This window comes from Patagioenas fasciata, chromosome 14, assembly GCF_037038585.1.
Source record: "Patagioenas fasciata isolate bPatFas1 chromosome 14, bPatFas1.hap1, whole genome shotgun sequence".
In the NCBI taxonomy this organism is placed as follows: Eukaryota; Metazoa; Chordata; class Aves; order Columbiformes; family Columbidae; genus Patagioenas; species Patagioenas fasciata.
The window spans coordinates 10,042,415-10,066,446 of record NC_092533.1 but is presented as its reverse complement, the minus strand read 5'-3'; the positions used below and the strand labels follow the sequence as shown (position 1 = coordinate 10,066,446).

The following is a 24,032-nucleotide window of genomic DNA, read 5'->3' as shown; positions in this document are numbered from 1 at the left end:
TAATGACTTACATGGCAGGTTTCCCTCACCCTTGGCCAGTGCTGCTCCCATGCAGCGGAGCTTTTCTGTCTCACCCCTGGCCCAGCCACACTTCAACAAATTCCTGATTGGTGGCCCTGGGAGCAGCCGTGACTCATTGCCTCCTCCAAACAAGCACCTTCCTCGCCCTGAGCCCGCTGACCTCTCAGCCCTGCCTGCAGCCAACACAGGTTTTGGTAGCTCGGGTTATCAACACCATGGAGCAAATTGTACCCACACAAGCAGCTGATCCTGCCCTGAGTTGTCCTGTGTCCCCACTGTGTTTGGTGACACCCCCCGGGCCTGACCCAGACTGCAGCCAGACGCACACAGAAAATGCAAAAGCAAATTTGAGCAAAGTGGCTTAAATCTGCATCACAAACATGACTTTTTGCATCCACGTGCTTTTGCAAGGGAAAGCTGTTAACCATGGTATTTTTCCTAAGTAACTTACCAGATAACATTTCTGCTCTTTGCAAGGGTATGTTGGCCCAAAATAGATGCTCGGCTGCTCCTTCTTACCTCCGAGTTTGACTTTCTCTTTGCTTTCATAGAGCAATTAAGTGAACAACTGGAAAGGATGTTTTATTCTTTGAAAAGAATTCATTGCTCTTATACCAGCTCCTTGCAGCAAAGTTCTGGAGATCGCTGCAGAGCTCGCTGAGCTCCTAAAAACCAAAGATTTTAAAGCCTGCTGCCACCTATGGACGGAAACCAGTGAGAGCAGGAAACCTCCCGGGGGGGGCGAACGGCTGAAACTTCAGCTCCGAATCAAAGCCACAGGTAGTGGGGAGCTGCCAGCAGCCCTGGGCCTTCTCCTTCCTCAGACAAACTTAACAAGGTTCAGGACACAGAGGACTAAGGGAAGGTATTGGGAAACTTGCTTCCCATCCTGTGATTACATCCTGTGATTTCTTGCCTTCCTACTCTTCTTTGCCAGTCCTTCCTTGATTTACCTTTACAAGGCTAATAAGAAAACCATTTGAAATTAATCTCTAGCCAATATTTCTACAAGAAAAACCAAACCAAACAAAAAAAACCCACCGAACCAACCAACCGAAAAAAACCCCACAGAACCCACACACAAAATCCCACACCATTTTTTGGCTTGCTGGATTAATCTGATTACAGTGGTTTTAATTTTTTATTGACAAACTATAGCTTGCCTTGCCCTTTACCTAATTGTTCCGACTTAAAAAATGGTACAAATTTGTGTTCAGATTGCTAAGGTGATAATTTCTGCAGTAGAACTCTACAGAATACCTAAAATGGACATTTGTGGGGCCATGCAAACTACAGAGCAGTGTGTTCTATCCTCGCTGGAGGGAATGGGGTTGTCTATAACAGCAAGTGCACATTACTGGTACAGCATCATACTTGGCAGAGCTTTTAGTCCATGGTCGAGGCTGTTTGGTGGCTGCTGGGGGACATCTCCCACCTGCCAGCCAGACCTCATGGGGAGCTGCGGTCCTCTTTGCCCCACAGGACCAACCTGTTACCTTAAATTGGACCAAAAAAAATGAGGCAGTAGTGAGCATGATGCATGCAAATGACCACAATTCAATGTTCTATAAGATACTGTTGTGTACACCGTATTTAGCACTTATACTCACAGTATTCAGCTGTGTTCCTCTGGTTGTCTGCATGCACGGTCTGGAAGTGCAAAGCTGACTGCAAGGTTAGCGGTCTAATCCGCGGGTCTCAGACATCCACCAAAACCACTGCCTTGCTCTTTAGGAAAAGATTTAGTCCTTTCAACACAGGGTTAAAGATGTTCTATTATTTTATTCCTTTTTGCAATTTCTTCTGCTTCAGCTTCTTGAAAAACCTGTTTTTCTTTTATCTTGAGTCATTTGCATGGAGAAACTATTGTTCTAAACTGTGACTCATCAGTTTGCATCACCACTTTCCAAACCCCTCAGGGGCACGCGGGCTACAAAGCAGGCAATGGCATGGCAGCCAGCCTTTATTTACCAATAAATAGGCATTTCATCGCTGCATTGACTCATTGCTCTGCAAGACTAATTTTTTTCGTACTTCCCAACTGTGAGCCCGGAGTGATCGTTCTGTTTGCTTTTGTAATCATCTTCTATGAAGAGCATTCACATGAACTGTGTCTTGCTGACAGTCTGATGTTTAAATACAAAAACTTGCAAGGAGACACAAGTATCTAAATGCTAGCTCTGATATACCTGGAAATATCAAGTTTCCGGAAACCAGCCTTTCATGAGGGAGAGAACACTTCTCTTTGTTGCCGAGACATACCTCATCTACTAGAATTCATAGGGGAGAAGAGGCCACCATCCAAATTATTCACTGCATTGAAGCTCTTACACAGATCGTAACTGTATATTTTTGAAATCCAAGTGAAGAGGAGATGTTCTAGAGGTAGTCTCCCCTCTGCCTCCCAGACGTATGCCATCCAGCAAATGTAATGCCAGCAGCAGCATGCAAGGGATGAGTGAATTTTGTGTGAGCAAAACAAAGTCTTCAGAGGTCAAAGGTGCAAAATAAAAGGCTTGATCCTGTTTTTCTTATGCACCTAGATCTTAGTAATTTTCCTTGTGCACTTCTGCTACTGAATGTGTCAATAAAATGAAAAAACCTGAGGAGTCTGATTGCATTATTTCTTCTAAATCACACAATTGTCAAGACTGATACTCAGCACCTCGCCCTAAATGTGTGACGCAGCGCTTGGGCTGAGATTCATCTCAAGGGCAGGAGGCACAAGGCACAGAGCAGCCTTAACACCAAGAGTCCTGCTTGAGGTGAGAAAAGTGCGAGAACATCACTTGAAAATGAGTGGGAAGAATCAAACAAACATCCAGACCTAAGACTATCATGATTTCTGTTAAGTGGCCCAGAAGTGGGTTTTACACCATGAGCTTAACACAGGGCATAAATTCCCTGTTTGCTCTAACAGCAAATAGCCTATTCATGAAATTGTGCATAGTTTAGTTTTTCTTGCCTTCCTACTCTTCTTGGCCAGTCCTTCCTTGATTTACCTTTACAAGGCTAATAAGAAAACCATTTGAAATTAATCTCTAGCCAATATTTCTACAGCAGTCACCACCCTTCACCGCTGGCAGAGTTGCCCAACCACACCTTATGAGGCATGGCTGTATTTTTGTGGGGGAATGAGCTGAATTTTGGGCTTGAGGGTTTTCTTTGGCTCTTGAGCAGCATTAACACACGAGCCTGGGATCCTGACAGAATCCTCCTCATCTGGCACAGCTTTCCACTGAGGACCCCTCCTGTACTGTAGAAGGCTTGTGGCAGGGAAGCTGCTCCTTCCACTTCACCTAATGTTTTAGTTTTAGTACAAAAACCCTTCAACCTTCCTAACGACTAGAACTGGGAGCAGATTAATCCCTAGGGAGATACAGATTAGAGGGAGCAGGTGCAGGGTGGCAAACACATGCCCTGTACGCTACATTCCACACAAGAAATGAAGGCACATGCTGCTCCAGGAGGTTTGGGGATGTGTCTGTGACTGGAGGGCCACCACCTGTGTTTGAAAGGACTGTCTGCTGAGTTGATTGCTGCAATAAGGCTGGAGTTCCATAGAACCGTAGAGCAGTTTGGGTTGAAGGGACCTTCCCAGCTCACCCAGTGCCACCCCTGCCATGAGCAGGGACATCTTCACGAGCTCAGGTTGCTCAGAGCCCCGTCCAGCCTGGTCTGGGATGTCTCCAGGGATGGGGCATCCACCACCTCTCTGGGCAACCTGGGCCAGTGTTTCACCGTTCTCCTTTGACTGTAACTTCTGCGAAATGAGAAAAACAGGAACGAAGTAAATGCAGGATCCTACTAGTCTTTTTTCCTCCATGTTTTCGCTCTCCCTCCTTGCCTGACTTTTTACCCCCAGTCCCCAGGATAGGCTCTGGTTTTCCTCTCACCTGCCCACACAGGCAGGCTGCTGCTTGTCCCAACAAGCTCCTGCCTGGTGCACCCCAGCACACAGCCCACTCCCTGCCCACTCATCCTCTGGCAACAGGCTCTGGATCCCCAGGAGGCTGCCCGAGCCTCTAGACAGCAGTGAGCTACACCAGCTGTGGTGCTGTATGAGAAGATGCTGTGTTAGGGCAGCGCTGGCCATGTGTGCTTGCAGCCCAGAAGGACAATCATGTCTCGGGCTGCATCAGAAGGACCGTGGCCAGCAGGTTGAGAGAGGTGATTCTGCCTCTCTGCTCTGGTGAGACCCCCCTGTGGTGCTGCGTCCAGCTCTGGGGTGTCAGCACAGGACAGACATGGACCTGTCGCAGAGGGGCCACAGAAATGATCCGAGACTGGACAGCTCTGCTGTGAGGTCAGGCTGAGAGTTGGGGTTGTCTGGCCTGGAGAAGAGAAGGCTCCAGGGAGACCTCATTGCAGCCTTTCTGTACTTAAAAGGGGTCAATAAGAAAGATGGGGACAGAGCGTTCAGAACGGCGTGTTACAACAAGACAAGGGGTGATGGTTTTAAACTAAAGAAGGGGAAATTCAGGGTAGACATGAGGAAGAAATTTTTTACAAGGAGGGTGGTGAAACACCAGCCCAGGTTGCCCAGAGAGGTGGTGGATGCCCCATCCCTGGAGACATCCCAGGCCAGGCTGGACATGGCTCTGACGAACTTGAGCTGGTGAAGATGTCCCTGCTCATGGCAGGCGTGGCACTGGGTGAGCTTGGAAGGTCCCTTTAACCCAAACTACTTCATGATTCTGTGATCTACGGCCGTCCTTGAGTACCAGGGAGGAACGAAGCATCTGAGGTAGGGACCATCACCGACCTTTGCACCAGGGATACAGGCTCAGCACTGGAGCTGATGCAGAGGTGTCAGGGATGGTCCCAGTGACTGCAGGTGGTGCCACATCTCTGGGAGGAGCAGCAGGATGGGAGGGCATGGCTGAGGGAGGTGCCAGCACAAGACTTGGGGCAGCACCAGCCCCTTCCCCACCACAGCCTTGTACCATGCAGGTCACCATCGGTACCAGCTGATGAGCACAACAGCAAAGTATACCATGTCATCTTTTCTGTCTTGTGCAGTCTTGAGACATTTTTTCTTAATTTTCGCAGGAAGATCCAAGTCTCAGCTGTGCATCTGTTTTAACAGAAATTTATTTCAAATCTGCACTGTACAAAAGAAAATATGGGGGGGCTTTGGCTTTTTTTTCTCTAGGTGATATATTGTGAAGTGCTCTTGTATCCAACAAGGTGTATGAGAGAGTATTACAGGAATTCACAGAACTTTCCTCTTACCTGGTAACACACTGGGTGGTTTCTTTGCTTTATTGCTTAACCTATTCCCCTTTCAATGATCATCTTCCAGCAGCACGATGTTCTGCAGTGAGTTCAAATTCACTTTGTACTCCCAGAGAGGTGCAAGTTCAGTGCCACATGACCAGGTCAGACAAGGACTCCACCAGCACCATCTCATGGTGTGTATTTCATAATTTCATGTTTACAGAGACATAAATAGACTCCATCCCACAGTCACATGCGTGGGGATCTGTTACACATTCTTCGCTGCAGACAGGCTTGCGGCAGCTCTGTGAACTTCAGTTAACCACGGTGATTGTAACTTCTTTGGTTTTCCTCATTTCTCCTAAAATAATAACAGCAAACCCCACATACAAATCTTTTACTGATTCTCTCTTGTCTTCTGCCTGACAACGGCTCTGAAAATACAAGCAGATTTATCTTCTTTTTGATAGAGGGCCTCCTTACAAATTTCTTCCCCAGGACTTTGAACATCCAGCTGTTGAAGTAAAGCTCTCCCCAAAACAGCCAGGGAAAAGAGTCATATTTTTTAAATTTAGGAGGTAATTCAAGTTACAGATTAGGAAACAAAATGGTATTACTGAAGAAAAGCAGTCAGGACTGACACAAAACAAAACAAAACTACTATAAATCAAAAGTTCTCTTTACAGACCATTTTTCAGGTACAAACATCAAATCAAGGTACCCCCTTTAGGAGATGCTCAGGTGAGCTCTCCAGAACCAGCTGCCACCGACAGCAACGCGCAGGACACGCTTTCTAAAAACTGCTGAAGGAAACATCTCGTTTTGCAGGAACACCCAAACTATTTTACGCCGATGCTAAAAGTGTCTCAGATGCCAGTAAGAAAGCAAAAAAGGCAAACCATATTATTAGTTCTGTCTCCTGTTCTGCCTAAATGCTGCTTCCCCAGGCGGCGCCCAGGACTCCAGCTGCTTTCCCTACTGTAGCTGCAATATGAACTTCCCCCCCAGCATCTCCTGTAATTATTTATTCACCAGCAAAGCAAAAGCTTTTAATTTTCTCTATTTCAAACTCATCCTGACTTTTTTAGCCTTTAAAACCTGCTATGAACACAGACTTTCACTAAATGTCCTCTGCAATTTCATGCTAATGCATCTCAGTAACAATATTTTGAGCAGATTTATTTTAAACCTCTTGTGTGTGTAAATAAGCACACATATGTATTTATATATTACGTATATATTACATGCATATATGCACACACACATCACGGAATACAAAAGTTAAGTGGCACATACAGGAGCCTTCCTTTTACAGTTCCAATTTATTTGAACATAAACTAAACTCCTGCTCTAACAAAGCAGTAGAGAAAATGGCATTTGGGCACTGGGGCTGGAACCAATCATTTAGGCTGAACTCAAAATCCAGCTCTGAGTGCCAACAGGCATGAGAGAGTTTGAAATATGGATTTAAGTTTTGCAGGTGGTGCTTATCTCTGGTCAGAAGTCAAGTGCATTAAACAAGCGACCTCAGCTTTGTCCTTGGGGAAGTCAACCAGGGATCAACAGTTTTCAGTGACTTAGCAAAACCCAGCTTAATTGTAGGATACTGGATTTCAAAATAACCTGACAAACACTGGCATTAATTACATAGCGTGCACAGACTGATTGAAATACAGCTCCTATCTCTAGTTGATTTTTCTCCCCACACTTTGCTTTCACAAGCATCAGCATTTCCAAACACCAGCCCCAGGGTCAGCCCAAAACAAGCCGTGGCAGAGCCACATTAGGAGCCCTGTTCATAATTGTTCTCCCTCTTACCTCACTGGCAAGAGGACATTTTTCAACCCATTTGATTTTTCCCTTCCTCCTTTGCACAGCCAGGAACCTGGTCAAGTATTTCCCTGAGACTGTCGCACAAGCTGCAGGTCAGGACCCGGGCTGCGCTGCCCAGCCCTGACCCCCTCCTCCAGTTTGCACAGAGCCCAATTTCCTACAAGCACAGGTTTTTGGTTTCAACAAACCTCTACCAAAGATTTTAACAAACTCAAACTCAAAACAAGTTCCAACCTTCCTCTCAAGAGCCACGTTCTCACTGAAAAGCAGGTTCCTTCACTTGGAAACCCCGTGTGCTACAAAACCCAAACCGCCTCAGATCCTGTTGCGGGGTCAGATCAGGTTCCCCGTCTGCCAGCCCTGTCCCCTCCCAGAGCAGCCGCTTGTCACAGGACACCCCTTGTCAACAAACCAGCCAGATATGCTCCTGTTTGGGTGCTCAAATATCACTGACATGACTAAGATCAGGTCTCCAACAGCTCGTCTCTGCCCCAAGCTACTGCCAGGGGTTTGCTCCAACTCGTGCTGCTCCTGGGAGTTAATCAAACGGCTCTGACAGTAAAGTACCACCTCTGCCAGGGCAAAAATCTAACCAAACAATATAAATTCTTATTTGCCTGTGCCAAACCCAGGCATTTGGATGCAAATACTGAAAGTATGCCTTTAAATTCTCTTTTTGCAAAGACAGCATTTATTTACATCACACATTTAGGAAAGAGAATCATAAATTGCAAGTAGATCCAAGGTTTGCACCCACTCCACACATAACAAGTTAAAAGAACAACACAAAAACTTGAAATCTACTAAATATTGTCATAGTTGGGTGCAACACATTTGTCAGTGAACAGTACATGCTTAGACCAGCTTTTTTGCTATGAACGCAGAGGCGGCGACACAAAATGCCACTGATTTACACATGGTTTGCACAGTATCTTCAGTAGCTTGCATGTGATGAAGGCTTCCATCATCCCTCTAGGACATGAGCAAATGGTGCCCAGGTGAAGAGAGGAATCATTTCATGCGACGCTGCCCATGGTCACTGTGAGAGCTGCTCTTGCTCAGGCTGTGACAAAGTACAACTAATCCCTCCGGATCTCACTTTCTTTGTAGCTTAAGCAAGGGTATCAAAACACTGTGGTTCACAAGGATGTTGAGGCAGCATTAGCAGGTGGAAAGCTTCAAGATCCTGGAATAAAAGGCATCAAAGACTCCAGAATATTATTAGAAATTTCTAACTGTGATGGGACACACGCCATAAGAAAAACAAGTTTACCATAACTGTTCACCACCAAACTTCTAGTTCTAAAGCAGTCAAGTACAAAATTATTTTAAGACTACAAAATAATTTGAAGACTACAAACTAAGGAGAACATCTCTTTAGGGCTGGAAATTAGTTCTCTGTGACTGTAGGTTAACACGCTTTCCCGTGGGCTGTGCCAAACAGGGCTGAGTGGGCTCAATTTGATGAGCATCTCAACTCGGTGGCAACCCCCACCAGCCCAGTCCCACCAACCGCGCAAATCCCAGAGGCAGCTGGACCAAAGGCAGCGTCACTTGCCTCTAAGATTGGATCCTTCCATCTCATTTTAAAATTGCAACAAAGGAACCTTCGTTTTTTCCACGTTCAAAGAGTTTTCCAAGCAGAGGATTTGCTTCCGTGCACACGTGAACAGACACCCCAGCAAAGAAGAGACTGAATTATCATTACACCCAACTGGATTAACCCAAACTCACAACTAAACCAAATACTAAGCACACTTTTTCCCCGGTTTTGATAATTTGACAAGAACTACCTCTCTAAAATTTCTTTTTTTTTTTTTTGTTCAAATTCCAAGCCAGAATTCTATTTTCTGTTCCTGATACTTAAATTTCAAGTATGGGATGGGATAACATAAGAACTTGAAGAACATGTTTAAAAACACTTTCATAATTAGCTTTTCTTCTGAAGTTTATTATATAAATTACGCTTTTAAACATTTAGAGCACTCACATTTCAAAACAGAAAACGATCAGTTCCACACTGAGATTATTAATAGTAAAAAAGTGGTTTATCTAAGTGCAAGTAAGTTATATGTCCCCACTGCCAGCTCGTGGATCAGGCTGTTTTTAATATCACTCCTACATCTGTAACCAACAATGTTATACACACTACATCTGAGCACGTTGTAGTCAATAGAAATCCTGGACTCTGGCTGGTAACAAATACTTGACAGTACAGACAAGAGAAGAACAATTCCACTTCCAGCAGACCCGTGAATTCATTGGGATTGGAGACCACCACTATCATTTTTCTGACCTGACTTCAGTTATAAATAAGCGATGCCAAGTGTTCTATTTGACATTCAATTCTAATCATGAAAACTCAAATGCGTGCAGGCGTTGTATTCCAGTGAATGCCACAGCTCATCTTTGGCACATCACAGACAGTACCTGAACAGTGAATCCAGAATTATTCGGGAAACAATCTTGATCTGGCAAAAGGATAAATGAGAAAGCTCAAAGATCCTTCCCATCTCCAATGCCAATAACTGTTGCTGAAAAAGTTATTAAACCAAGACTGAAATCTAATAATGCCTCTCAGTTACAAAATACATACTAAACCCAAAGCTTAATTAAATCCAAACAAAATACATCTTATTCAACTCATAAATACAGAGTATGTGGTCACTGCAGTGAAATACAGGCCATTTTGTCCGTAGTTACTGGTATCGTGGGAATCTGCATTCATTTATCTTAAAGAACTGTTGTGATATAAAAACAAGATCTGAAACACTTCATAAATAACATCTTTATTAATGAGTTCTTCACATTCTTTAAAGTGATGTTGAATTGAAACTGCATAGTCAAGAGTGAAGAAAAAAAAAGAAATATCATAGAAGTCGGACCCAAATGTGAACTTTGCTTCTAAGTAGGACTGGTCACAATCATGGGAATAAGCAACCCCCAGAAATAAGTGACTGGGGAGATGTGGAGAGGGTGAGGATGAAAACCACCAGAGAAACTCTCCTCAGTATGTTTTTCTATTAATAAAGTCTTCACACAAAGACACACAACACCCATTCATGTCCATGTGCACCACAGAATACAAACTACAGAAGATACTTCCTCTACCGAATGGAGCAAAACAGAGCAAGATTATTTGTGTATTTAACCGAGTGTTGATCAGCTGTTCCCACAACAGGAACCTTTACAATACCCAGGTGGATAAACACAAGGTCCAGATTTCTTCATGCCCTTATTACAACCACATTTAAATTAGTGCCCTACAGACAGAAACGTGAAATCTGAGTATTTCCATAATACTAAGAATTACCCATATCACACACATAAAGCAGTATCACCTCCTTTTTGAATTCTTAATGCTACCACCCCTTTCCTGACTGCTGGTGTTATTCACAGTTGGATGGCCAGGAGAGGAGCTCTCGGTGCCCAGGTCATGGCTCAGCCCGTGGAAATGTTCTGCACCAGAACATCTCCAGCTTCATTTCCACATGCTCGGGCACCACGGTCCCCAGTCTCACACATCAACACCACAATGTGACTCCACTAGTAGTATTTTTAATACTTACACCATCTACCGAGCTAACTGCTTTTCTCTGCATTCTAACCATCACCAGAAAAAACTAGAGAGAAGAGGCATGTCCCCAAATGTAATAGGTGTAGGCAGCAAAGACTCAAATATTGTCCACATGCTGGTGCAAGGCCATTTCTTACCTCCGGTTTTGATTTATGCAGAGACACTGCTCTACAGCTGAGCACTAGTTTAAATGTAGAATTCTCCTATGTTGGTCATTTGGAAAAGCTATCCGATACCGCGCCTCTGAACTTCACTAGGCTTAACGCTTTGCATGTGACCATGCAGTAACAAACTTCAGTCACAATTTATATTACTTAGGTTCCAAATTATTCATCTTATTCAGGTGCACGATCTAGGACTACAGGGAGCTGATCATCAATATTCAATCATGCAAGTTCAGATCTGGGCAATGAATAAGTCTCATTTATTTGTTATGAGCCTACAGGCTTTAAATCTGAGATTCAAGCCCAGTAGGTCAAGAGCAAAAGTTATTTATGAAATCAACGCAGTCAGAAATACATTTGCTGCCATGGATCTTGGAAACATAAGGCCTAAAAAGTATTTTGAAGACTTACAGCAGTGAGTAAGTGAGATTCAGCAAAAACCTCTGTAGTAGTTCATACTCTTACAAGGGGGAAACAAACTACATGGCAAAACTCAAACCCAGCAGAGTGAAATGGTGACTCCAGGGCTGAAACCCTCCCTGTGCTCCACGGATCAGAATAGGACACCCTCAGCACAGGGAGGCACCAACCACAGCTCTTCAAAAACAACCTCGGGGAACTGATGCACTCAAAGGGGAAAAAAACCCACAGTCAGAAGTCTGGAAAGGAGGGCTGCAGATAACCAAATCTTACCCCTAATAATGCACTTGGGTAGCCAGCAGCTGCTACACCGACTATGTTCCAGGGTGAAACCCACAGAAAAGAATCCATCTTGTCCCAGTTCAAACCAGCAAAAATAAAACGGGCCTATTGGGTGTGGGTAGATACATTTTCACAAGAAACAATGGCAACTTTTTTCATGGCAATTTCATTGTCAAGTCTTCTGGTAGAGTCTAAATCTAATTAAATTAGGAACAGGATATTTGGTGCAGTGGTATTCTTAATTTCTTCAGAAAAAAAACCTGTATTTCTTGTGTTGCTTCAGCGGTTTAGTTCATGAGACCAGTAGAGTAAGACCACTTTTGACATTGGTTCAAGATTTACATTGACACAGCCGATTTACATTAGTTGTACGTTTTAAAGGTGGTGGTTATAAGGGTATCGGATTAGATTTTTCTTTCACTAGTGCAAAATCCTACAATAAATGCAATTTGGTAGTCTGAAAAAAAAGCAACACACCTTACTCTTTAACATACAAACTACTTCGTGGCCTTCTGCGTTTCAGGAAAATACCCCACATATTCAGATGATCAGGCAGTCTCGCTAGTTAAAACACATTAAAATGAAACATTTTCCATTAAAGTTGCCAAAAACTGGATTTAAATTTATTGCATGACGTTGCATAAGAAAGTATATTATTGAAAACTGTAAGGCATCATGCAATTATTCATCAGCTAATTATTTATTATTCCTTGATAGATGGTTATATACTCTAAAGTTATAAAACCAGTTTCAAAAAAGTACATAAAAAATTTAACATAAGCATTAAATATTTTTCACATGTTCGTAGTTCTTAGCTGTTAAAAAGTGCATTCAAACAGACCGTACTGGAAAGTTGCTCTGACTAAAAATGGTGCCAGAGACTTGTTAAATTAAAAGCTGCAAAAGAATGTTGCATGGGTTTAGAAAGCTCACAGGTTGTGGTAAACTTACACACTTGTTTGAAATAATTCTTCAATCCTCACACTTACAATTTAGCATACGTGATATAATTAGCTAAAAATGTATATTTTTATAACTAAACAGTCAGATGAATTCAAGTTACGTACACTGAGTGATCAAATAAGGAGCAGACTTCATATTGAGACAGGGGACAGAATGTACTGATGGGATTTTGGCATTAATCGATGTACTGTGCCATCCAACGGAAGCCTTCGCCGTAGCCTTGTCTCTTCAGCACGCTGCACATAAACACTTCTAGCGGCCTTGCGTTCAGCTCTTTCAGTGGTATACTGCCCTGCGGAGAGACAAGTGCTCCAAGTGACCGTGTTGTCATAAAGAGACAGTTTGTGTCTACGGAATGCCATTATTTAACTTGTGTTAGATACTGGAATGCTATAAAATGAATTAATCTAAAACCTGTACGTGTTACTAAGACCAGGGTCACTTGAGATACGTACTGACAATGTTTTTGTGTGAATACACATTTGGAGAGGGTGAAGTACATGAAACTAGAGTGCAAGAGCAAGCACATGCACAGAGAATTTGAGAGCTTATATTTAATTTTCAGTCGCAGTTCCCTGCTTCGTTTCTAGTAACTCTCCAATCAGATAAAAAAGCATTTGCTACCAATTGCAGGACTAACCATAGTAAGAGTGCAAGTTGCATGCTTGCCAAATTCAGCACAGTGTGATAAAGCTGTTGCTCAACTGGAGATTCACAACAGTATTCATATTCATACTTCAGACTGTGTGCAGTGTTGCAAAAACCATGGCAAGGTTTAAAAAAATAATAAAAGTCACTAGTAACTGCTTACAGCCCATTACACCCACTCTAAAACTAACCTGTGCAATTCTCTGCCACATGGAAAACAAGAAGGTAAAGATTTGTCCCATAAACTCTGACTGGCACTGAACTTTAAGGGAAGCATCTAAGAAAAAACATTCTTAGAGAAAAAGAGTACAAACTCAGACTTCTGCAACAGTGGAAATCTATTTCTAAGCTTCAGGTAAACATGTTAAGTAACAAATTGTACTAAATCTGCACTTCAAAGGAGAAAAGCCACTTACTGGAAGACTTGATCCATTTTTCTCTTATAGGTCTCACTAGAACTACAGCCACTGAAAATTTGTTCATCCTTTTAAAGTCCTAAAAATTATCCTAAGTGCAATTAGAGTTCTTTGAAAATATGTGGCAGTAAATATGACATTAAAAAGTTGTAACAGAGATGCATCTAACACACACACACAAACTCCATAATTCATCCATACGCAGTTAGTACATAACTAAGTACATTTTAAATCATTCCTCTTGTGTAGCTGGAGTTAACTGGAGTCAACACACAAATAAGGTAAACTTCCCAACAAAACAAAACAAATAAAATGGAGCATTACCTTTCCTGTTGTCTGGCCATACAGACCAAACATCTCTCGTAACCTCTCTTCACTAATGGCTTCAGGTCTGTCAATCTTGTTACCAAGAATTAGGATAGGCACATTAGCAATAGTTTCATCTGTCATTAGTGACTAAAATGGAAGGAAAAGAGATTAATTTAGACTATAGAAGGTCAAATCCCTACTATTCATGTCCAGGTAGCAGCAGAGCTCTGCTGGATACTGGGAATTTGAGCTTATTTCTTAGAAGTGAAAGTTAAAACTTTCAAAAACTTATTTAAACTTACATCAAGTTCTTCTTTTGATTCAAGCAATCTTTCTTGATCTGCACAGTCCACCAAGAACACAATGCCATTGATTGCAGGCAGATAGTTTTTCCACACTCTGCGAGCTACAAGGAAGAAGTGAATTAAAAGCAAAACAAAATTATCCCGAAATTACTGATCTGTGTCACTCTGAATTAAGAAGCAACAGTTTTTTTGGAAGTCTTAGCTTATGTTGCCAGCCTTCAGGATGCAGTTTTGTGTTTTACAAAGCTTGAAATAATGGAGCAGACACATCATCCCCTTCACTCTGTCTATTCCATGAACACTGACCTACTGAAACTTTGTGTTTCCCCAAGAATTATGTCAACTAAGGTAAGTTTGAAGCAGAAAGCTTAAAGGTAAATATAAGTGATCCAAAGTACAGAATTCTCTTCAAAATACAGATATCCATCAAAAATTTCTGCTCTGCTTCAACTCTTGGCAAACTTTTTGGGATTTGTGATAAATGGTGGAAATGGACAACAGAGCAGTGAATGTTTTTATACTGTCAGAGTGCAGAAGTCAATCTCTGCAGCAGAGTTGTATTTCTGATCCGAAACAACTCAGTGCAGTACGTCACCACATCCTCTTACCTTGAGCGTGTCCACCCAGATCAAACGTAGTGAAAGTCATGCCAGCAATTGTCAGCTCTTCTGAAGCTGGAAATACACAGAATTACGTTCTCTGTGAAATTACGCAGTGTGTTGCAACAGTCTAACCTTCTAGCATGCAGATTTTACTTTACCTCTTGGGATTTTTCAGTATTTTGTTATTCAAGAAACAAATCAGAGCAATACATTTTTTTCTCATTTTTGTTTAACAACGACGCTATTAACCATTAAAACACATATGAAATACCTATAAAGCTAAGAATAGCAGAGAATATTCATACATTAATTGACTGTACACATGATACAAACAACAGTTGGCTCTGGCATCTGGTTTGCCACGAAGATGGCATTTCACGTACAATACTGTTTGTTGTTTCTCTTCTTCACGTACTTTCCTGATTTCTTGCCTCCTTACTGGATGTCAGCAATCTACATTTTAAACCTGTGTTGAACTTTTTCTCCTGCGAGGCTACCAGGATAACGATTACACAGCAACCTCTGAGCCAAAAAAATTAAAACAGTATACATAACTGCTAGTTTTCCAGCTACACAGAGAAGCTACTCCCAAAAACTGCAAGCCCAAATGTCCAGAGCTTCTGTTATCTACACTCTCAGCTTCATCGCTCTGCTTGTTTTTATCCCATTTTACATATACCACACTGAACTATGCTACACTGTTATTTTTTTAGCATTACTTGAACTATCTACAGATTACAATCCCAGAAATTTGTTTCTCCCCAGTTACACTGTTTGCCTATACAGGTCATCAGATCCTGCTTTTCCTGCAACATTTTAAATACTTTCTAGCTATGGAACCAGCAATTCTAACTTACTGGGGTGTAACGTGGGGACGTGTTGTCCCAGTCTGTCATCTTTGAGCATGTGCAGCAGCGTAGTTTTTCCAGCATTGTCCAGTCCAAGAAATACTAGTTTTCCAGATTTCTTGTACAGTCCTAGAACAAAGAAGGACCTAGTGAATAATCAGTTAAATGAGTGGGAGTTCATTTCTAGCACTAGATATGATTTTACTCCCAGGAACAAAGTACAGTCGTGTACAAAATACGCGCCAGCCAAACTCCACCACGCACTTTATCAATGCCCTTTATCCGCGTTCTGCTCGTACAAACTGCGCTCACACTTGCTCATGTACCCGCTGCACTACATGTACCATGTGCAGCCTACAGGATGTGCAGTGGGGGAGAGACACACAACCGGTGTGAAAGCATCACTCCTATAAATGCGTTTATGTTATCTTAGGAAAACCACAACAAAACAAGACTAAAGTTTGCCAGTGTGTCTTCCTCTGCCCCAGCAATAGACCAGTTTTGCTTGCAGGCGGTGGAGAGTTGGGTGTGCAGGTACAGTGCTGACAAGCTCTAAAATACAGACCATCCTGGACCCAAACAGAGGGTGTTTTGTTCAGCTACCTCCAATTCAGACAAAAAACTTGTTCAAGGCAAGAAGGAAGTTCAGACCTCAATAGGTATATTATGGAGAAACTAGTTTCAATGGCAATAGTCATAATTAGTGTATGTACAAAGTATTTTATGTTGGTTCATCTATTGTTTTGACAAAAAGTAACATTCACCCATACCCCCAGCTAAATTGTATGGATATATCCTGAATGGCATCGTCACAGCAATTCTGACACGCTTGCTGTCATGCGATAATGCCTTCCTAACAGGAATAAGGAATGTTATTTTCACTGATTGTCATCTTTATAAAAATGCCTTTTTTCCTCTACTTGTAACCCCAGAAAATGCAACAGTTGCTGTGAAGGAGAGGAAGGATGGGTAAGACACGAACACCATATTGTCTGAAGTTTGAGGTTATCAAGGGCTGATTCTCTTAAATTCGCCAACACTACATCCTATGACAGGATTATTTTTCACTGCTTCAAAGTGACGGACATTCAAAGTAAAACATTTCTAAGAAAAAATTGCATTTAAAAAAATCACGTTCTGTACTGAAAAACTACTGATGTAAGAGACTTCTAGCTTTGCCTGTTTTTAAAATGAAGAAAATCTTCCCTTATTCCCTCCTAAAGAGCTGTGTCTGGACACTACACACTGCACATCTCTTTAGGAACCACCACTGACCCCACAGCCTCCACAAGTGCTGAAGAGGACAGAACACTTACAACAGAGGGTGGGAAAATAAATATTCATGTATATGCTGAAATTACATTTTCTTAAAAGCAAAACTGGGCTGTGTCACTAGCAGAATTCTCTCTTCTTTCTGCAAAAGAACTACAAAATACAGCCAAATATTGTAATGTGTGAGTTTTTAAGTCACCAAGATCATCTGCTATACAATGTCACAGTGTTATGGTTCTTTGCAATACGCTGAAAAAAGTTTATTTTACTGCCACGGCGATGATCCAGAAACATTTTGTGAAGAACACAATCAGCTTTTATAATTAAAGCTCCACTGTCCCCTCGCTGGAATCCCTACCTGAAACTGCACCTTCTCCTGCAAGCACAACCAACACTCCCCACCTGCAAATCCCACCGCGCCATCCTGCGCGGCGCTCAAGCGGCTGGTGGCCACTCAAAGGACACACAGACAGCTGCCCCGGCTCTCCCTGCACAAGCCACTAACATCCATTTCCAGAGCCCTCATTATTTTCTTCTTATCTAACGTGCTATCCTCATACGCATTTTATTTGGTGGGATTTTCGGTGATGTTGTTGCACGGGTGGATGCTCAGACGGCCCCGACGCCGCAGTGTTACAGGGACACACGTGTCTCTGCCCGGCCGACCTTTACACCGCTGCTGTTTGCTCCCCTCAGCCTTTGAGCTGATCTCTGGGATCGCGTTCCAGCATGACGTGGTTTGGAACTTGCGGGAATATTCTTTCATATTCCTCAGCTTTTCATTAATTATCTTTATTATTACGGGTACGGTAGAGTGTCTTCACAGTTCTTTCAAATACAACAACTCTTACTTCCCAAACTCACCTTCTCACATGCCCAAACATGTATTAACTATTAAACTCCACAGCAGAGGAGAAAGTATTAAAGTTTACAGAGAAAGAAGGAGTGGATAAACATTTTCATATATTAACTTATGCCACAGGAGAAACTCCAGTTGACACTTACCTTATGAGTTAAGCAAAACCCTACTAAACCACAGTAAAACAATATTTTTTGCCACTCTCAGCCTGGAAATCCAGGAGCTTTTGCTCATAAATCAGGTGTTGCTGCTTTCACTGAAACAGTTCATGCTGCCCAAGTGTCTTTCATAGAAACACAAGACAAACAAGCAGCAAAACTTCAGCTATTAGCTATGTTAAGACCACAGTTTATATATATATATATATATATATATATATATATATTCTTTGTGCATTCTAAAGGTATATGTGTGCAAAGCTGTACTTCATAAAGCGATCTTATCAGCCTGCCGACAGGACAGCACAGGGAGCTGTGGGGAGTTTCCCAAATGTTATAATCAATCTTCAACTGTAAATGTAACTGAGAAAGAAAAGACAAAATGTTTCTTCTAGAATAAGAGGGACCTATTGAAATTAATTCTCCTTCCTACTCCCAGCTTCAGTATCTTTCACCAGATGAATGTGTGCATGGGAACGGAAAAGCAGGCTGGCGTGCAGTAATCACTGCTTGGCTAAGTAAGAGGAGATAAGAAAGATTAGTCAACTTAGTTAAAATTTCACTGGCTAATATTTTGATAGTAGGCCAAGGGTATAAAATTCAGCAAAAAAGTTTAAACTTTCAGCTGATAAAAGGCAGGTGGCACAGTTTGCCATGATTCATTAATCTCAAATGCTCTTTATCCGGGTCAATAAAATCCTTGGAACTTGTAAATTGTGCCTTTTACCTGTGTCATCTGCGGCTTCTGTTCCTCTTTTTAGTATCTAACATTCCTTTTCTTCCTGTTGTGTTCCTCCCCCTGTTTTCCACAAGCTAATATTTCACCTTAGATTGATACGAATTGTAAACTCCCTTGGCCTTTCCTGAGGCTCTTCAGCAGATGCCAATGAAGCTTCACACCAATTTCAGTGACATCAGTCACAAAATAATGTACTGCTGAACATTAACAAGGGCTTCGATACCTGGCACTAACGTTTTATAGACATTCCCTCATATTTGGATTCTCAAGTGATATCCCCACATGCAAAAGAACTGAACTAAATAACCGAGTTCACTTCTTTACCACAGAGAAAAGTCAGGAGAAACTCCATAAAAGTAAACTGAATTACATCAGCTTAAATGTAGTATGATTAGAAAAGTCAAACCTATTATGCTCATAAAAGAAAACTAACTTTTTTCAGGAGGTTAAAGGATTAACATGGGGATAAGTGCAGAGCATGCACTGAAAATATTCAGTATTGATATTATTTAATCAGCAGCTATGTTTGAAGATGACAGAGGTGAACAGACACTTTATATAAGAATAGCAGAAAGGAAAAAGCCCAAACAATACAAACTTACCTAAAAACTGTAATACGCTACTGAAACCACTGTAAATCCAATCAAATATGAAGGACATATCTAAATCTTATAGTCTGAAATAAACAGAAAATATAATGTGGTTAGTATCTGTCAGAACAGCATATTAAACATTGCAAGATATTTCTACGAAACAAAAGTAATTCAAAGTCCTGGGTGAAAAGCAAAAAAATTTAGCTTCAATGAACTGTATCATTGATCAATTAAGTGACTCCGAAACACATTAAAAAATTAGTGTAGAAATGGAAAACAGAATCCAGACCTTGTGATTCAACAGCAGAGACCTTTTCCTCCCCCGAGAAAACGCTACACAGATGAAGTCTTTGCAAGAAGTGAAAATAATTCTGTCTTAAGTACTGTTTAGTGGAGGTGTACGATGTTCCACTGAAGATTTCAAGTGGGATCATCATGTAGACTTTTCAATTGGGAAAAGCAGCATTTTTGAGAGGGCAATAGAGGGATGTCAGTGCAGAGTCAGTGCTCCAGCCACCCTTGGGAGCTGCTGGGGTTTGAAGCAGAGGCAGTAAGAGCTGAACAAGTTCTGTGAAGTTGAATCCAGAGGAGTTTGGTACCAAATAAATCCCTATTCTCGGTGCACAAGCCATCTGTTTGGCTTGTAACGAGAAACAACTACTTAGCGCAAAGCACCGGAACTGCTATTCAAAGACCACGACCTCCTGCACTGTCCTGTGCAGGCTGCCACAATTTAAACATTAAATGCAAACCTTATTTTTATAAACGGGGTCTAGAACACCGTGTTTCCCACCAAATTCCTTCAGCTTAGATTCAAGCCCAGCAGGATGAGCTGTGTGCAGCAAGGATGACTATAACCAACACTCTGGTTGTGCTGTGCAACCAGCAGCCAGGAAACCCCTTGCCACCAGAATGAAGCTCTGCTACTCCACGAGTACCCCTTCTCTGTGGTGTGGTTAAAAAAAATTGAGGCTGTTACACTCATCCCAGAGAAAGAAGCAACTGGCCACAATGGACTGCACAGACTGATGAATTTGGTTGTTCTTGCTCCAGAAAAGCAGCACATCTCGAGCACCTGGGTAGCGCAGAGGAGGAACTGCTGTTCCCGCCAAAGCGACGCTTTGGGACACAAGAATAGAGCCATCACTAGGCTCACTGCGCAACCGCGAGCAAGTAATTTCTTAGTTTTCATCTTAATTTCCTCATTATGTAAAGTGAGGATAATCACACTGAATGCAGTAGTTGGACACAGTGAATTAGTACCTAGTGTGAAAACATTTTGAAAGACTAAATGGCAACACCCTTAGAAGCCTTTAGCCAGCTAATTTGTACTGGAACGCATAACCCTGTCTGACCACCCTCGAGAAACCAGGCTGTACTGGTGAGTGCAGGGACACCCACGGCACCAGAGGCTGAACGGTTGCTCCTGTTAGTGCTGCGGTCCTGCCTTGAGGGTCATGCAACGATTTTAGGGCAGCTCGGACCCCAGAGCACAGCACTCAAAACACAGGTAAGAAGCAAACCAAAATCCAGGCATCCGTCAGAGCAATCACACGCGTGGCAACAGAGTTTCTCCACTGCACAACAACAGGTATATCACAGAAAGATAAGATGGGAAGAAGAGTAAACAGTATTTTAATTATGTTTGCTCACACTGGAACAAAATCTGTTCTCCTGGAAATGTCACCCACATCCTACATGACTCCAAACAACCCACCAACTGCAACAGGCACAAATTTTAAGAATACAAATCAAATACATTTGTCAATGCATAAACACCCAGTTACACAATGTCACAACTGAAACTGTCCCTTGCATAGCTAAAAAGCAAAGGTCAAGAATAAGCAAACATGGCAGAACATACACGTCAGCAGATTTATTTATTGCTTGAGCAAAATACCAATCGAGAAAAGCCTCTATGGAGCTTAGAAAAACGATCAACTCAAATAACCTGCAAATCAGGGCAAACGACATGATGTAAGAGAAGCGCTCAGATTACTGACGTGAGAATAACTTCACTCGTTTTGTTGTATTAACCTTTTCCACCTATTAAACTTCTGAAAAAAAGAAAAAATCTTTATGCATTGCAGAAAAGACTTTAAGAATCAAGATACAAATGATTAAAGTGAGAACAAGATTACTCTACAAACACAGCTGAAGTGGCATTAATATAGGTTAAATTTCCATTACCACAAGAAAAGTGGTTTTGGAATCAGAGCTATCCAAATATTCCCATAACATTCTCTGAATCAGCTGGCAGCACTTAAAGGAAAATACTTTTATAAATGGGGAAAAAACCAGACAGCTAATTGTAAAAGCACACTGGTAGTATTTGAATATAGATATATTAAATCTACTCTTATCATACAGGAAAAGCAACCACATAATTCATAGGGGTGTCAAATCGCAGCATTAAAAAGCCATAGTGGCTCTGCACTGTTATCAAGAGCTGTGACGCTGCAGGGATGCCCAGCCCAGGGAGCTACACTGAACCACGGCGATGCTGAAGCCGTTCAACACACACAGACACAAACCCTCAGCCCACATTAAAAATACTGTAAAAGCAGAACAATGAAAAGTCTGGCAATGATTGTTCACAAGCAAGACAAAAACACTATTTTAAGTTTACTTTAAGGGTTCCCTGAAAAATAACCAGTTGCAAACACATATGAGCTTTTAATGAAAAATTGTGCTGGACTCAAGACAATCTTTTTGATGCCAAATATTTTTTGCAGATATCATCAACTTACTCGTGCCTCCTTATTGAAAATATGAAAGTTAGTTTTCTAGCATCAGATCAACAACAGATAGCTTTCACAAAACGTCTCCAACAACTCTGGGTACTGTTACTTGATCAGCAAAGTATCATTCGGTAACTCCCATGGAGCCCCGTAAGCCACCCCACCGCCCAAGGAGATGGGTTTGCTTACTGGAAAGCACTTCTGACCGTGGGGATGCGGAATTCCCACCAGTGGCTTTGGTAACACTTTGAGCCAGCCTCCCGTATGGAACATCACCAATGGCAACGACTAGCAAGCAAACTCACACTAATTTATTTTACATAGTGAAAACCAGGGAATTTTTCCCAACTCTGGATCTCCATTTTTCTAGCTAAAAATCCATTCTTTCACTTCTGAACCAGTTAGTGCTCACTTCCAAAGCCTGTGAAACTTAAGTTAAGAGAGAATATCAGGCTTTTAAAGAAAGCTCAAAATTCCCTTTACGGAATAATTACGAAATAGAAACCAGTGACACTCAAGCAGAACAGCTCTTGCAGTAACTGGTAACACACTGTGCTCCACCTGGGTGGGTACTGTGAGCAACAGCTACAGAGAAACCTCTGCCCAGCCAACCTGCACCAGCCCTGCGCCCCGGCCACAGCTTAGGCTGAGAACACGACTTGCCAACAAGAGCTTAACTCCTACTGTTAAGTGTGTATTTGCAGCTTTTCAAGTAGGATCTAAACACGGTCACTTAAGAATGATAATTTCACACACAATCATTTCAACATTGTAAAAACGCTACCATGGACAACAAAAATTAAAATCTCTAAGAAACTCTGTGGATAAACTGGTATCTGCCTTCTACAGTCCCGTTTATTCTATGATATGAAAATGTGCTTTGGCATAGTACTTTAAAAGTTAAGGAAAAGATAGAGTTTGGAAACAAGGTAATGGCATAGGTTTGCTTTTTTAACCATTTTTTTGATAGTAAGTCATCTTTGAGATTTCAGAAAGAATAATCACCATACCAGTCCATGACTAACGAGGCTGAAAAACCAGGAAGATAATAATGTATTGCACAGCAGATTACTTAAATTTAGTTGTATTACATCTTTTACTCTGGGATGCCCTATTTGCATTCAACATGGAAGTTCAGCACACCTGAAGCAGCAAAGCAAACCGTTTGTGTGGTTCCTCAGGACACCTGATGCAGTTCAGCCGCAGCCCAGTTCACAAAACACAGTTTTCAGAGCACAATATCAAAGTGGGGCCTGTTGGAGCAATTTTCCTACTTACAAAGAAACAAAACAGCTGCATTGGAGCACAAGTATAAAATTATTCCTAACCTTGGAAGTCACGATTTCTTAAGAAATAAGAATCCTGGCAGACCAGTACAAAGGGGCAGAGAGCTGCACAGCACCTGCAGGCTGTGGGTCACAGTGACAAAGCACTCTCGGGCCACAGACCCACCGAGGGATGAGCCCGGACTACAGCAGCGCTGCCGGACCCCGGGAGGCTCCGGTACCGGACGGGGGCACACGGGCCGCTGTCCCTAGGCCCGCCGAGCCAGGAGAGCTCTCTTCGGGGCGAGCGAGAAGAGTGAGCGGGAGGGGAGCGGAGCCCCCAAGAGCCGCACAGGCCGCGGCCTCCCCGGGAGCGCAGGGACCCCCGATCGGGCCCAACCACAGGGGGAGGCGACGGCGGCCCAGCGCCCTGCGGGACTCGCCCGGGCCCTCCGCCGGCCACCGAGGGCGAGGCCACAGCCCCCGGCGGGCAGCGCCCCTCACCGCCCCACCATACACTCACCTACTGCCACCGAGCCTGAGGTGCGGGCGCTCCGCTCCGTCGGTACCGACACGCAACCCCGCGGCTGCACCCCGCTCCGCCCCCGCGCGGCTCCTTCCGGGCCTGGCGGCCGCGTCGCACCACTCACGTCTGGCCCCGGCTCTGCGCTGAGCTCGGCCCGCGGGGTTCCCCCAGCACCACCCCTTCCCCGCGGGCCCACCCGCAGCCCGGCGGTCCCTGCCCCCTTAAGGATCAGGCTCCGCCCACTGCCGCAGCGCGCTGCTCCCGGAAGTGC

At 42.9% G+C, this 24,032-nt stretch overlaps 1 protein-coding gene across 1 annotated transcript; it reads right to left on the bottom strand.

Moving 5' to 3' along the window:
- Positions 1-9,842: 9,842 nt before the first annotated feature.
- SAR1B (secretion associated Ras related GTPase 1B) lies at positions 9,843-23,973 on the bottom strand. The gene is made up of 7 exons (XM_065848995.2): positions 23,759-23,973; positions 19,239-19,312; positions 15,618-15,737; positions 14,767-14,832; positions 14,156-14,259; positions 13,869-14,000; positions 9,843-12,772 (listed from the first exon to the last, which is right to left on the bottom strand). Exons 2-7 carry the CDS (start codon positions 19,294-19,296, stop codon positions 12,656-12,658), a joined length of 597 nt encoding a protein of 198 aa, XP_065705067.1. The 5' UTR covers positions 19,297-19,312; positions 23,759-23,973; the 3' UTR covers positions 9,843-12,655.
- Between the last annotated feature and the right edge of the window lie 59 nt (positions 23,974-24,032).

Excerpts from the sequence above, each read along its gene's own strand:
- SAR1B (XM_065848995.2), bottom strand. The coding sequence starts at position 19,296 with ATGTCCTTCATATTTGATTGGATTTACAGTGGTTTCAGTAGCGTATTA. Across the intron at positions 14,260-14,766 it reads TCTGGGTGGACACGCTCAAG|CTCGCAGAGTGTGGAAAAAC; the intron begins GTAAGAGGATGT and ends TCTTCCTTGTAG. Across the intron at positions 12,773-13,868 it reads ATGGCCAGACAACAGGAAAG|GGCAGTATACCACTGAAAGA; the intron begins GTAATGCTCCAT and ends GTCTCTCCGCAG.